A 12,824-nucleotide genomic window follows, 5' to 3' on the forward strand; every position below is an offset into this window, starting at 1 on the left:
CCAACTGCCAAGCACAAGAACCTCACAACAACACGACAAGGAAGAGTCTAAGAACCCCCGGCCTGACCGCTGAGCGCATGAGAAAAAATTTCAATTAATTTGTGAAGTTAACATTCCGGATGTGCCATATGCACAGCTCAAGATCGTCTTCTTTCGTGTACACTGCACAGATATGCAAATGCGAAGGATTCCTCAACAATTACATTGCTGAAAGGAGGAAGTCTTGCATTGCTCATATTCTTGGCCTGCGTACGTTGCATCACCTTTTCTCTTCTTTTTTTGTTTTAAATAGAAAAAGGGGTCTGAAAGTGCATCGTCTTTCTTGCAATTATTTTTTTTATGCCGATGAACTGGATATGAGGGAAACAAAAAACAAAGCCCATGCTGTTTATGAGATCATTGGGTTAACACAAGTTGCACAGCAAACCGATGTTGTTGGTGTATCGTAAGAGTTTAATGTTTCGTACGTTCGACTTTTATTGTCTTTAGTTTTCAGCTATCAATTCTGTGACCCACTAAATAATTTCGACAGAATTGATTCCTTGTGTCTGAAGTGTGAGAAAGTACAAAGTGCAAATTTGATTAATAAAGCAGGAGGAATTCAACTTGAAAGCTAAATGGCTCTCATCAGTCTTTATGCTGTACACGAACCGAGAATGCGCACGTTCATGACTCACAAGATCGATTCATGCAAAAGTAAGATTGATTTCGCAACCTGCTTTCACATGTGAAGTTGATTTTGTTTTCTGAAGGAAGGTTGATCAGTTCCTTTTGTTGCAGGAAAGACGTCCCTCCAGCCTGCCAATCAAACTTTATTATTACTTCTTTTTTTCAATTTATGCTGGAAAAAATGACCATAAAATATGAATAAAATTGCCTTGCCTTTAAATATGAATAAAAAGATAGGGAAAAAAATTTCTTCCATTTAAATGATGTGTAATAAGGTACGAACCCTTGTATAATAGTACCATATATAACTCGTCAATGCAGCAATCCTTTGTATCTATACAGCCACATTGCAATTATATATATACATATAGTACCAAAGCTGCCGGCACAAATCATCCACAAGAAGGATTTGTTTGGAGGTTCATTGTCATTGAACAAATCAATGTGAATGTTTATAGCCAAAACTGAGTCTACGATCATAAAACAAGTCAATGCTACGGTTGCTGTCATCAGCTTGATCACCATCTCCATCATGTTGTTCAGTTTGTCATCGAGCATAATGTTGATATAGTCTTCAGTATCATCTACATACTCCCTCAGCTATCAATCAAAAAAACAAGTAATCAGAGAATACTGAATATATATATATATATATATATATATATATATATATATATATATGCACATACACGAAGATGAAATTCATCAGCAATTTTTGATAGATGGCACATAATTGTAGCACATATACGCCATCGAACAGGGTTCGTTGTTTTACACAAATTTTAGCCTAATCAAACCTCAGTTTTATGTTCGATATATTTAGGAAAACCATTGACGTGGGTATTATTAGTAAAGTATAAGAGCCGAAATAGTTGAAATGACACAAAATTATTAACGACGGAAGTCCTTTTAACATTTGAGCTACGTACAGTGGATAATCCGTTGAGCGTAGCGTCAATACGAACAAAGAATGCTTCCAGAAGCATTTCAAGATCCTTTACACTTTGACGCTTGCTTCTATCACTGCGTTTGCTACTGGCATAGGTTGCTTGGCTTTTTCTGCTAAATACTGAACTAGCAGCGTCAACAAATTCCTGTTCTTGAGCATGATTGGTATGAAGAAGATCAGTACCAAGTCTGGTGGAACCTTCACTGTTTTCTGTCAAGTTGTCAGCTGGCGTCCTGACAACACAAGAATACTGAACAAAGAATTCTAACGATGGAAACGAAATTAATAAGATCCCTTACGGACCCAAATTCAGCAGAAAAATTTAAAAGAACTCACTAACAAGGCTTTGAAGGCAAGTAGTCAACTAATTTCTAGCGCTAGCAATTGAAAAGATTCACTTGCCTGTATTCTACGTCTGACAGAATTACTTCGTTATTCTTGTCATCTAGTTGATCTTCGTGTGCACTATAATTTTGAAGCTGCTGTTGTAGTTGGTTCTCTGTCAGATACATCTTAGACATGGGGTCATCATCATCTAGCAAACGCTCTAATTCATCCTTCACCTGAAATAATGCTTTAGAATCCCTTCAAATAAATGGAATATAGACAAATAATAACCAGATGATAAGCTTCATGCTAGTATATATTCCAAAGTTCTAGAGCTTAGACTAGCTGAAAAAAAAAATACGATCAGTCAAAGCAAGTTTCAAATTCAAAGCATTACTTGACTCCCAATACTGTAAAAGTAAATGAGGACCACCCAAGGGAGAAGTGGAGAACAAAACCAAGCATCTAGCAGGAGTATCAAATAGAAAGAAGCGATTTAGAGCACTCGACCTTTTGAACACGATTAGTTATCCCGATTAAGCGGCTCTTAAATTGGTGCACACGTTCCATGTTGAGAGTAGAGATGTTCGAAGTTAACTCATCAAGTGCCGGATAAGATTCTTCCTCCAATGTAACTGCCTGGCTTGAAATGAAACATTCAAGGAATTAGTCAAATTAAACTTGACAAGCGAACCAGAAAATGGACATCATCCTCGAAAAATCAAAAGCGAGTAAGTATATGGTTTCTTTGCCTCGTTGTCCAGCCAAGTGCATGCCTCCTCGAGGCAAGCCTCCAAGACAACAAACTCGAGGGGAAGACGCTTCCGATCATCCAAATTTTCTCCTCCAAACTCGGCCCCTACTTCCTCTGGATCGATGCTATCATGGTGGTTCAAGATTTTTTCACAAAGCACTTCTGCAAAGGGCGCGACAGCGGGGTCCTTGGAGTTGAGCAAGAGGACTTCATGAGCCATAATCACAGCCTTGATGTTCTCCACACTGAATATTATGGCTCGTTCACGGCCCGAAATGGTGCATGGATACGAAAGATCAGGGTCCAGAATACGCAGATCTCGGCCGGTGATACCTGTTCGCCGCATAATAGCATGCTTCCCTGCTTCCAATATATGGGACTGACCGGACGAGTTGAATAGAAGCCATGGACGGACCCCCAACGGCTTCTTCTCAAGTGGGGAGCTATTGTCAATATCAGCCATACCATATAGATCTATCAGCACATTAAGTGCTCTGCTGCGTTTGAGTTACTCAATGCTGTTCACATGCATATTGTGAATCATCAAACCACACCGGCAGATGAACCATACAGCAGGCTCTAATTAGCACGTCACACCAGTAGATGACTGATTAACGATACAGCAGGCTGTAATTAACAGTGTTGAAAGCGCAAGAGAAGAGAAAAGGCCAATCCTGTGCAGGTTGGAACCCAGGGGTAGTAGTCTGTGGTCAAATAATATAGAAATGGAATCCCAACTGTAGCTTCTGGAATCATGCTTCCAGCTTCCCTTGATTATGAATAGAATTGATCACGCTCCTCACAAGTCACAATTGAAACCAGTTTGAGTTTAGAATAGTCATTTTATATTTTTTATATCACATTCTTATTTATTTACACCCTGTCTAGATTCATTTGCCTTCGGAATAAAACGGAGAAGAAGTACTGCTTGATTAATATGCTCCGGCTGCCGGGCCGCATGACTATTACAGGAGTACTAAATTGAGTACTTGGTCAACCTCGCACATGAACTGTTACAATTGACTTTAGGCGCGGTTGAAACCTACGGCCCCATACCCCCGGGCCCCTTTGGAATTTCTTTAACAAATTTCTGCCACATGTCCCTATTTTTAATTCCCATGCTGAGAGGAGCTAGAATCAATGGAGCACACTCCTTTCTTGTGCAAAATGGCACAGGAAGTGTGCAAACATGCCCCAGTCAAATGCGTTGGATTAGAAGAAGCTGGGAGTAATTTATGGGGATGGTAGGACAAGCTAAGAGGGGCTCTGAAGAGGAAGGATGGAAGCAGGCATATTGAACTTGCGGCAAACATCTTATCGCAGATATGGGAGGCGAGAAACAGAAGACATTTTTGAAAAGCACAACAATAACCCAATGAACACTGACAGCAGATATTGACAGAATGGAGAGAGTATGAAAAGACCCTATTGAAGTCAAACTGTGTGATCTCCGCAGAGACACATGAAGAAGGCTATCAGCATTGGCAACCTCCTCAACAAGGCTTCTTGAAAATCATCATATATAGCTACCAAGAACAATCTGCCTTTTGGACAGACTGGAATTGTAGCAGTGGGTAAGAATTGGAAGGGTGAAACCAAGTGGCTTGGGCAATGACTAAACATAGAATTAGGAACGAAAGAGTTAGCTACTGCTACAGCTATCAAGTTAACTATGGTTAAAGCTGCTGAAGAAGGATATCAGAATATCATCCTTGAGTCAGATTGTAAAGCAGTAATGAACAAGTTATCTATCAAAAATTGCAGGGATGCAGCAGGTGAAACAGTGATGGAGAATAGCTTGGCACTAAGTCCTCAATTTCTGCAATGTAAGTATTCTTATGTAAGTAAAAATATTAATGCTGCAAGTCTTCTTCTTTTTGTTTTCAACAAACGGCATGCTACAAGTCTTCTAGTTGCTAATTTTGCAGCACAACTTGGAAAAGATATCAGGTGGAAGAGTTTTGCTAATTTTGCAACACAGGTTGGAAAAGATATCAGACGGAAGAATTTCTTTCCTTTGTGGATATCTTAATTAGATGACCAACGGTTTTGTGTAAGGGCAGTTGCCACTTGATCCAAGAACCGTTGGTCTAAATAACCAAATCTTTTATTAATTATACTGTGATCCTTACTACCTTGGCATTAATATATCAATAACTAAAATATGTCTACATAAATCAAAATTTTATTTTATTTTCAAAGGAAGGACTCCATTGGAATTGACCGACTATTAGTGGTCAACAATAAAAATTATCTCCAAGATTTATTTACTTCGACTTCAAAGGAAGGACTCCATTGATATTTTCATAATTAAGAAAAAAGTACAATCATGATCATAAGAAATCACATATTATAACAAAGGGAAATAGGAGGATTGCGGTCTGTAACTTGATTTTAACTTACGGACAGATCCTGACCGTTGGATCATTGTGGCATTTTGATGGGAAAGGACAACCTATTTGTCCGGTAAATATACTAAAAGAAAAGAGAAATTTTAAGGACTTCTCTTTTTCTTTTTTTTTTGGTTCTTTCCACCATCTTCATTTCCTTATTGCCTAACAGCATCCACCATTTATAGTCTTTTTATGGCTAATGTGACTAGTCAATTGCCTCCAATCAAAACATTTCTTCCTATTTCCTTCTTTTCAACAGAAACAAACAAAAATGTGTACATGTGTGTGTGTGTGGATGTATGCAACCAAAAGGGCAAAAGAAACAAATACAGTTCCAATTGAAGTGAAAGTATGGCTTCGAAATTATGCTGTGAAGTGTCAAGTGCAAAAAGTCTCTGTTGGGAGGAACAACGGGAAAATAATGCAACCAAGAAAAAAACAATTGATTGAAAAAGCAAATCTATAAGAGAGAGAGAGGCAATAGATGGCTCGGGGGTAAGGAATGAGAGAGATGGGGAGGAAGAGTAGGAGTGACTAGTTTGAATCATGATTATAGACCATTCAAGCCGGCCTCAAGGGATTGAGAACTTGATATAACGTAAAATTATTAGGGGAGTTGAGTGATATTATCAAAAAATTTTAGAAAAGATTTCTAGAATTTTTCTTTTCACTTATGACACAGTTGACTAATATGATTTTTGCGGAATCTGAATTATTGCAAATCTTTTAAAAGTTAGAGGTACTGTAGAAATCATAGAGAGAAAGAAAATGCCAGAAAGAAACGTACAACAAATTTTTCTTAATTTGTGAGTAACCCTGAAAACAATGCAACGATTTGTAATTTGTTACTTGAAATAGACTAATGCGGATAGGATATCATCTTTGTACAAGTGACTTATTGTTATTTGCAGTGTACAGTGGACACATTTGTGGAGAAATTATCATGCTGAATATACTTCCGGAAAAAGCTGAAAGGACTTTCTTGATATTAAGCCAAGAGAGGAAAAGGGATAAGGCGTAGATGCAATGTTGTTGAATCAATTGAAGAAAAGCTAGGATGAGAAATTCTATTTTTCTTAAATTAAAGCACAAATTTATTTCATCCTAAATGTTATAACTAAAGTTTGCTTCCTTACACCTAAACTGAAAGAGAACATGCAGTACAAAAGAAAAGCTTAATTAAAGTACTTTAAGCTTGCTCTTATAATGTGATATGAAGAAAATACAAAAGAAATTTCTTTTATTTCTCCGCTTCTCTCTCCCCTCCTACTCTATCTTTTGGCCCCTTGTCTTCTTCTTCTTTTTAGACCACTTCCTACTCTTATGTTCTTGTACCATGCACATGTATAGCACAGACATCTAGTGTTATAAACTTCTTCTACATGCATGAAATGAAATTGAAGTACTAATCTTTTGTTAAAAAATCAGTAGTTAATTAATTCTTCGACAAGTGGTGTAAACCGTTTAACAAACAATCTATCAGTGACTAAAGTCTATATTAGAAATTTAGAACTTTAAAAAGAATGAAAAATAAAAAGTCCATGTTAGAGCTTATTCTCATACCATTATCTAGAAGAAAATTCGTTAATTACTTGCGTGGATTGCGATATTTTATGAGGCCATAACTCTAGCTGACTGTATCATCTAACCTCAACATGATCTGTAATATCTTCTAAAACATGATTAGTACTTACATTAATTATTGGATACACATGTGCAACTGTGATAAAGTGGAAGTATAAACTATGAAGCAGAAGATTCATTTTGTATATTGTAAACCGACATCAAAACCTTTTATGAACAAATATCTTTGATTAGAAAAGATTTAGCCCAAGAAACCTTCTAGCGAACTACTGCATTTCTGCTTGTAACAGCATAGCTTTTGCATCTCGGGTATGCATAAATGGGGGAATCTGCTTCCTTGAAATCACAGGGCATGTCCTCATCGATCCTTCCAATCCTTCCAATCCCAACACTGTAACTCCTCTTCTCCGCTGCTTTAGCGGGCAGCTTCACGCTTGTAATTGGCCTTTGCAACTGAGGATCGATGGTCTTGATCCCAGCATTGGCCTCACTCAGCTTTGTGGATACGGCGCGAATGAGTTCCCTGAGTTCATCTTCCTGCTTGCTATCCTTGGACGAGTTAACGCTGAAGTTTCGTGGTAGCTGTTGAGACACTTGAGGAGCAATACCGCAGTTAACCACCGTGTTATCACCAATTCTTGCAGCACAATCGAACATGCTGTTCATGTAGAATTCTGTTATTTTCTTCAGGACTCTGGCAGGTGCTTTTAGGATAACCATCAGCGTGCTTTGCTTCTTTGCTTTTGTCGTCGTCTTCATTCTATGAGTTGTTGATTAAGAGGAGCTAACTGAAAATTGGCAAGTATTGATGATGAAGTTAAAATGTTGAGTGAGGTGGGAAGGGCGGCAAAATATTGAAGGGGTATATAACAGATGCAGATTGCTTCGAGTGTTGATTTCATTTTGTAACTTGTACTGCCTTTATGTTTGTAGCGTTATTGACTCTTTCTAGTGTAGAACAGATCCAAGGTCAAATATATGGCTGTCCATGCTCCATACGCATAATTAACTTGAGGAGAATTGCAATTTTGGGCCTCTATATAGTGGATAATCACAATTGGACCTTTTCAAACTTTAACTTTGATATATTCAGACCAGACGTTAATTAGTCTGCCAAGTTTAGGATATGAGATTATTTGAAATATTATTTGGAATAATTACTGTAGCACTTTTTGTGATGTGATGTATGTGAGATAAAAAGATAATTGAAAAGATAAAAATGTGTGTTGGAAATTATATTTGTAATGTAAGCAAATAATTTTTAGCCATTATTTGGCTATCCAAACACATTACATATGGTTCCTCGTGTTCAGATGATTCTTAAAGTTGGGGGGGGGGGGGGGTCATGAATTTCTTCTTGAATCGAAGTATAGAATTTTGAAAATTTTAAAAAGCCTAAACTTGTCCACACCAGAAATTCGAGGAGGCCATCTAAAAGAAATTTAGAAGTCCGGGGATTGTGGCTTATATATGTTGAAATAGAAATTTGAAGAATAAATTTGGCCGTGTATCTTCTGTTTCACTCCCGGTGTCCCATTTTTTAGTATTGTTTTTCCTTGATAAATATCTTATTTTAGTTCTTTTTTGTTTTCTTAAAATCTAATAACTATTAATTGATTAAAAAATAAATACAACAATCTCAAAAAGTAATATATTATAAAAATTATAAAATACAATAGAAAATTCATTAAAAAAATCTCATTTTTATGCATTTTGATTTTTTGAATTTATTAAATTTTGTGAGTTGATAGTTATTGAATTTTAAGAAAATAAAGAAGAACTAAAATTTGATGTTTATAAAGCATAAATAGCAATATAATAAAAAGTGGGACAGAGAGTGACACAGAAAATGAGACAGAAGATCCTTCGTGAATAAATTTATGGGTACGAAAAACATAAGGATGGATGGTAACATACTAACATTGAAAATCTTAAACAAGTCAAAGTAGGGATTTTGTTGAATTTAAAAAGGGTTCTAAACAAGCGCAAGAAAGAAAGCGTCAGTTTAGATTGCGGAATGGCTGGCCACACAGATTTAATTGTAGGGCGGCGCGGCCACCTTGAATACATCCCCGGAGTAAATTAAACTTGGTCTGGTCGTGTCTACTAATTAATTGCGCGTCATTATTGGAAATTGGAATGATTCCAATGGACGCCCCTGAATACTACTACGCTGGTCCTTTTCTTTGTAGAATTTGGGATCCTTTCTACTCCCTCCGTTCTACTTTGATAGTACTGTTTCTTTTTTCAGACAGTTTAAGAAAAAGTGGTTAATTTTGTTGGAAAAGTAAAATTTAGATTACTATTTTCCTAAAATACCCTCACATTAAATATGGTATAACTTTATGAGAACTTGAATTGATGGTAAAAAAAGAATCAACTCTCATTAAACGGAGTAGGTTTATAATAACAACAACTTACATTGAATAAGGGTATTTTAGAAAAATTAAAATACAACTACATTCTTCAATTGGAAAGTGTACTACAATTTGGAACAGATGAAAAAGGAATACAGGGCTATCAAAGTGGGACGGAGGGACTATTTATTAGTTTTTTTTAAAAAAAATGTTAAGCATACAACTTCACCAGCAAATTTATTGAACATCGAATCCGTTGGATCCTCCCTTTGACTAAACTAAACATCAATTTTCTTTTCCTTGCATGCACGATTCACAGCCCCTTCTTTGCACGTGCTTCTCTGAATCTTCCATATTTTCTGCTATGTTTCAATGGAATAATACGAAGGGTTAATCACATTTTATCCCCTTAAAGAATACCCCATTTCTCAGTTTACCCTCTAACCTTTAATTTTGCTCACTTAACCCCCTTTAGGACAAAATTGCCCTTGCATTATTTTGACTTTTCATTTACCTTGTTTTCCTTTCTTTTATTTCTTTTTCTCTTTCTTCTTTATTTAATTCTTCCTCTTTCCCACAAAAACTTCACCTTAATGATTGAAATTAAAAAAGAGGAATTACAAAGATCTATCTTCTTCTTAAATGATCAAAAAAATATTCAAACCACTTTTCTAAAATACAATTTTTTTAGCCTTTCAATTCTTTTAATTTTGGGTTTTCCTCTTTCCTTTCTAGTTTCTCATTTTATTCTCAAGAAAATATCATAAGATGAAATTGTTTTCCTTTCTTTTATTTCTTTTTCTCTTTCTTCTCTCTATCATCCTTCCCAATAGAAAATTCGATTTCCACAAAAATTTTTGTTTTGAGTTTGCAATCGCATATTTTTGGGCAAAGGTTTAAAAGACATCAAAAACTAATTTTGATTTTTTGTATGATGCCACGTGTCACAAATTTCAATTGATAATTATTAATCAGGTCACAATTTCATCTTAAGATATTTTCTTGGGAATAAAATGAGAAACTAGAAAGGAAAGAGGAAAACCCAAAATTAAAAGAATTGAAAGGCTAAAAAAAATTGTATTTTAGGAAAGTGATTTGAATTTTTTTTAATCATTTAAGGAAAAGATAGATCTCTACAATTCCTCTTTTTTAATTTCAATCATTAAGGTGAAGATTTTTATGGGAAAGAGGAAGAATTAAATAAAGAAGAAAGAGAAAAAGAAATAAAAAAAAGGAAAATAAGGTAAATGAAAAGTCAAAATAATGCAAGGGCAATTTTGTCCTAAAGGGGGTTAAGTGAACAAAATTAAAGGTTAGGGGGTAAACTGAGAAATGGGGTATTCTTTAATGGGATAAAATGTGATTAACCCTAATATGAATATCATGACAGATAAATCAAGATGTGATCAACCGAGTTAGAAGTTCATTATTGCTTAATAATAATTAATTCCTTGCTGAATTCTACAAATACCTTTTCCCAAGGATTTCGTGCATTCTGCATGTATTTATTGCAATAATAAGATTTGGATTGTAGAGTGTGTAAAATTGAGAAAGCATGATGAGCTTTTAAAAAACAGGCTAATGAAAATATATCAAGGATTGACTTTTTTAAAAACAAGTATATAATTACATTTTGAATGTGTAAGTAACACCAATTCTTATGATTTTTCTATTTAATATCACATAATAAAATTGTCATACTTCAATTCTTATACTAGAAAATGTCAAATAATAATTATTAACCATATTTAATTACAGGCACTAAACTCCTGCGCGTTGCGCGGGCTTTTCCCCCTAGTATATATATATATATATAATAGATTAGATGATTTTAAATGTAGCGAATACTCGGTAGGCACTTGTTTTAAAAATCTTGTGTTAGTAGTATGAATGGATCTATCATATAAATCCAAAACGGTTTCTCTTGTAAAAAAAAAAAAAAAACGCTTCTAAATATACCTGGAAAATTCATATAAAAGGTCTCTCTTGTCCGTTGATGATGTTGAACTGGTCTCGGTAGAGAAATTAGGTTCTCAATGTTGTCCGTAAGTTCATGAAAAATGTTCTCCAACTTCCTGGAATCAGTTAAAGAGTGGTTATAAATAGTACGTTTCTTTCTTTTTTTTTTTTGGTTTGAATTTAAGAAGAAAATAATAGAGGAAATGGACAAAGATTTCAAACTTGAAAGGATGAGATAATTTGGAAGTAGGTAAAAATTATTGCAGATAGAATGATTGGAGAGTGTTTGGAGGGACGTGACGTTGTTAATGTGAATCAACTAAATGGGCCGAACCAACCTAAACTATGTATGGCCCAAAAATACTACTGTTTAATTAAGTCTTTCTTACCAATAATAATAATAATAAATGCTGTTTAATTAAGTCTATTATACATAGGAAAGAGAAAAAGTTTGATTAAAACAATTACTCTCTCTCTCTCTCTCACACACACACACACATATATTGTAAATGGGCTGTGTCAAACATGGTAGTCTATTGGGCCAACCTCGTGTAAGGAACTCACCCTCGTATATTGCTATTGTTAGGCGAGAATTTTCTATGCAAAGAAAAGGAAGAAAAAAATAAGAGAGACTGAGTGATCATTTGTTCTGTACATCGTGTCATTTCATTTTCAGCCCGAAAACGAAACTGCAAGGTATAATTTGCAGAAGCCCTTGATCCATTTCGGATTTAAGTTCCCGGTAATCACAATCTTGATCACAAAGAACAGTTCAGGCTGAGAGATTGATGTATTCGAATTTGCCTGATGGAGTTTGAAATTTGGATATAGATTATAATAAATAAAATAAAAAAGTTATTGCGTTTTCACATGTAAATATCTTAATGTCTACATTTGTTGAATTAGTGCCTACATCGCATGATGCGGTTTTCACTGTTAATTATGGAAGTCCTTGATCTATTTCGGATCCAAGTTCTCTGTCATAGCAGTCTTGATCGCAGAGAAGAATTCAGGTCGAGAGATTGACGTATTTGAATTTGGATGATCGGGATTAAATTTTGGGCACAAAGTTTAGTAAATAAAAAAGTCATTATTGTGTTTTACATGATGTTGTTTTAATACTCTTATTTTAGCGTTTGTTTTTGTTGAGTCAATGTTTGCACTGGCGCAGTTCGCATTGGTAGTTGTAAAAAACCTTTGATTCAAAGATTCCTTGTGGAGAACGAAAGTTTCAGAAGTATATAGAGTTTGAATTTTTTTTTTTTTTTTTTGGTTTTGTGAGAGTAGTTTGAAGTTCAAACTTTGAACAGGATCAATATTTTCAAACTCATTATTGTCAAGTAAACAAAATTTTTTGTCTTGACAAAAAAATGCAAAATCCAGAGGTAAGAATTGTTTTAGCCTTACAAATCAGTCTGTCGGAATATATGCAATAAAGGAACATTAATGCCCTTTAATTTCACCAACTGCCGAAAACAGCGTTATTATTTTATTACAGGCATGGCGGGGTACAACAATAAAAGCCTGCCCTGTTTGGATTGTCATTTTTTGTTGAAAAATTGCGTCGTTTTTCGTAATCACATTTTTTTATTATTTTTTTTCTCACATACATCAAATCGTTACAGTAATTTTTCCATGAAAAATCATAGAAAATGCAATCCAAACGGGGTCCAAAAAGTCCAAGTTCCTTGTTTCAGCTCAATTATCTGTTTTTTTTTTTTTTTTGGTCAAAGGTCAACTTCTATATATGCTTCAGCTCAATTATCACTCACTTGAAATCAAGATTCCGGTCTCACTCTGCCGCTCAAATATTACTAGTCAAATGTTTTTTT

The 12,824-nt window shown here is 35.1% G+C and overlaps 2 protein-coding genes across 2 annotated transcripts; both read right to left on the minus strand.

The window, feature by feature from the left end:
• Positions 1–904: 904 nt before the first annotated feature.
• LOC113728687 (magnesium transporter MRS2-3-like) lies at positions 905–3,162 on the minus strand. Its single transcript, XM_072077434.1, has 5 exons — positions 2,698–3,162; positions 2,456–2,584; positions 2,021–2,181; positions 1,599–1,851; positions 905–1,269 (listed from the first exon to the last, which is right to left on the minus strand). The coding sequence occupies exons 1-5, from the start codon at positions 3,160–3,162 to the stop codon at positions 982–984; spliced, it is 1,296 nt and encodes a 431-aa protein (XP_071933535.1). The 3' UTR covers positions 905–981.
• Positions 3,163–6,934: 3,772 nt separating this feature from the next.
• On the minus strand, positions 6,935–7,435 carry LOC113729773 (uncharacterized). The gene has a single exon (XM_027254005.2). The coding sequence runs from the start codon at positions 7,433–7,435 to the stop codon at positions 6,935–6,937; it is 501 nt and encodes a 166-aa protein (XP_027109806.1).
• Positions 7,436–12,824: the final 5,389 nt, after the last annotated feature.

This window comes from Coffea arabica, chromosome 2e, assembly GCF_036785885.1.
Source record: "Coffea arabica cultivar ET-39 chromosome 2e, Coffea Arabica ET-39 HiFi, whole genome shotgun sequence".
Lineage (NCBI taxonomy): Eukaryota > Viridiplantae > Streptophyta > Magnoliopsida > Gentianales > Rubiaceae > Coffea > Coffea arabica.

Excerpts from the sequence above, each read along its gene's own strand:
- LOC113728687 (XM_072077434.1), bottom strand. The coding sequence starts at position 3,162 with ATGGCTGATATTGACAATAGCTCCCCACTTGAGAAGAAGCCGTTGGGG. Across the intron at positions 1,852-2,020 it reads CTGTCAGACGTAGAATACAG|GACGCCAGCTGACAACTTGA; the intron begins GCAAGTGAATCT and ends TTGTGTTGTCAG. Across the intron at positions 1,270-1,598 it reads CGCTCAACGGATTATCCACT|CTGAGGGAGTATGTAGATGA; the intron begins GTACGTAGCTCA and ends TTTGATTGATAG.
- LOC113729773 (XM_027254005.2), bottom strand. The coding sequence starts at position 7,435 with ATGAAGACGACGACAAAAGCAAAGAAGCAAAGCACGCTGATGGTTATC.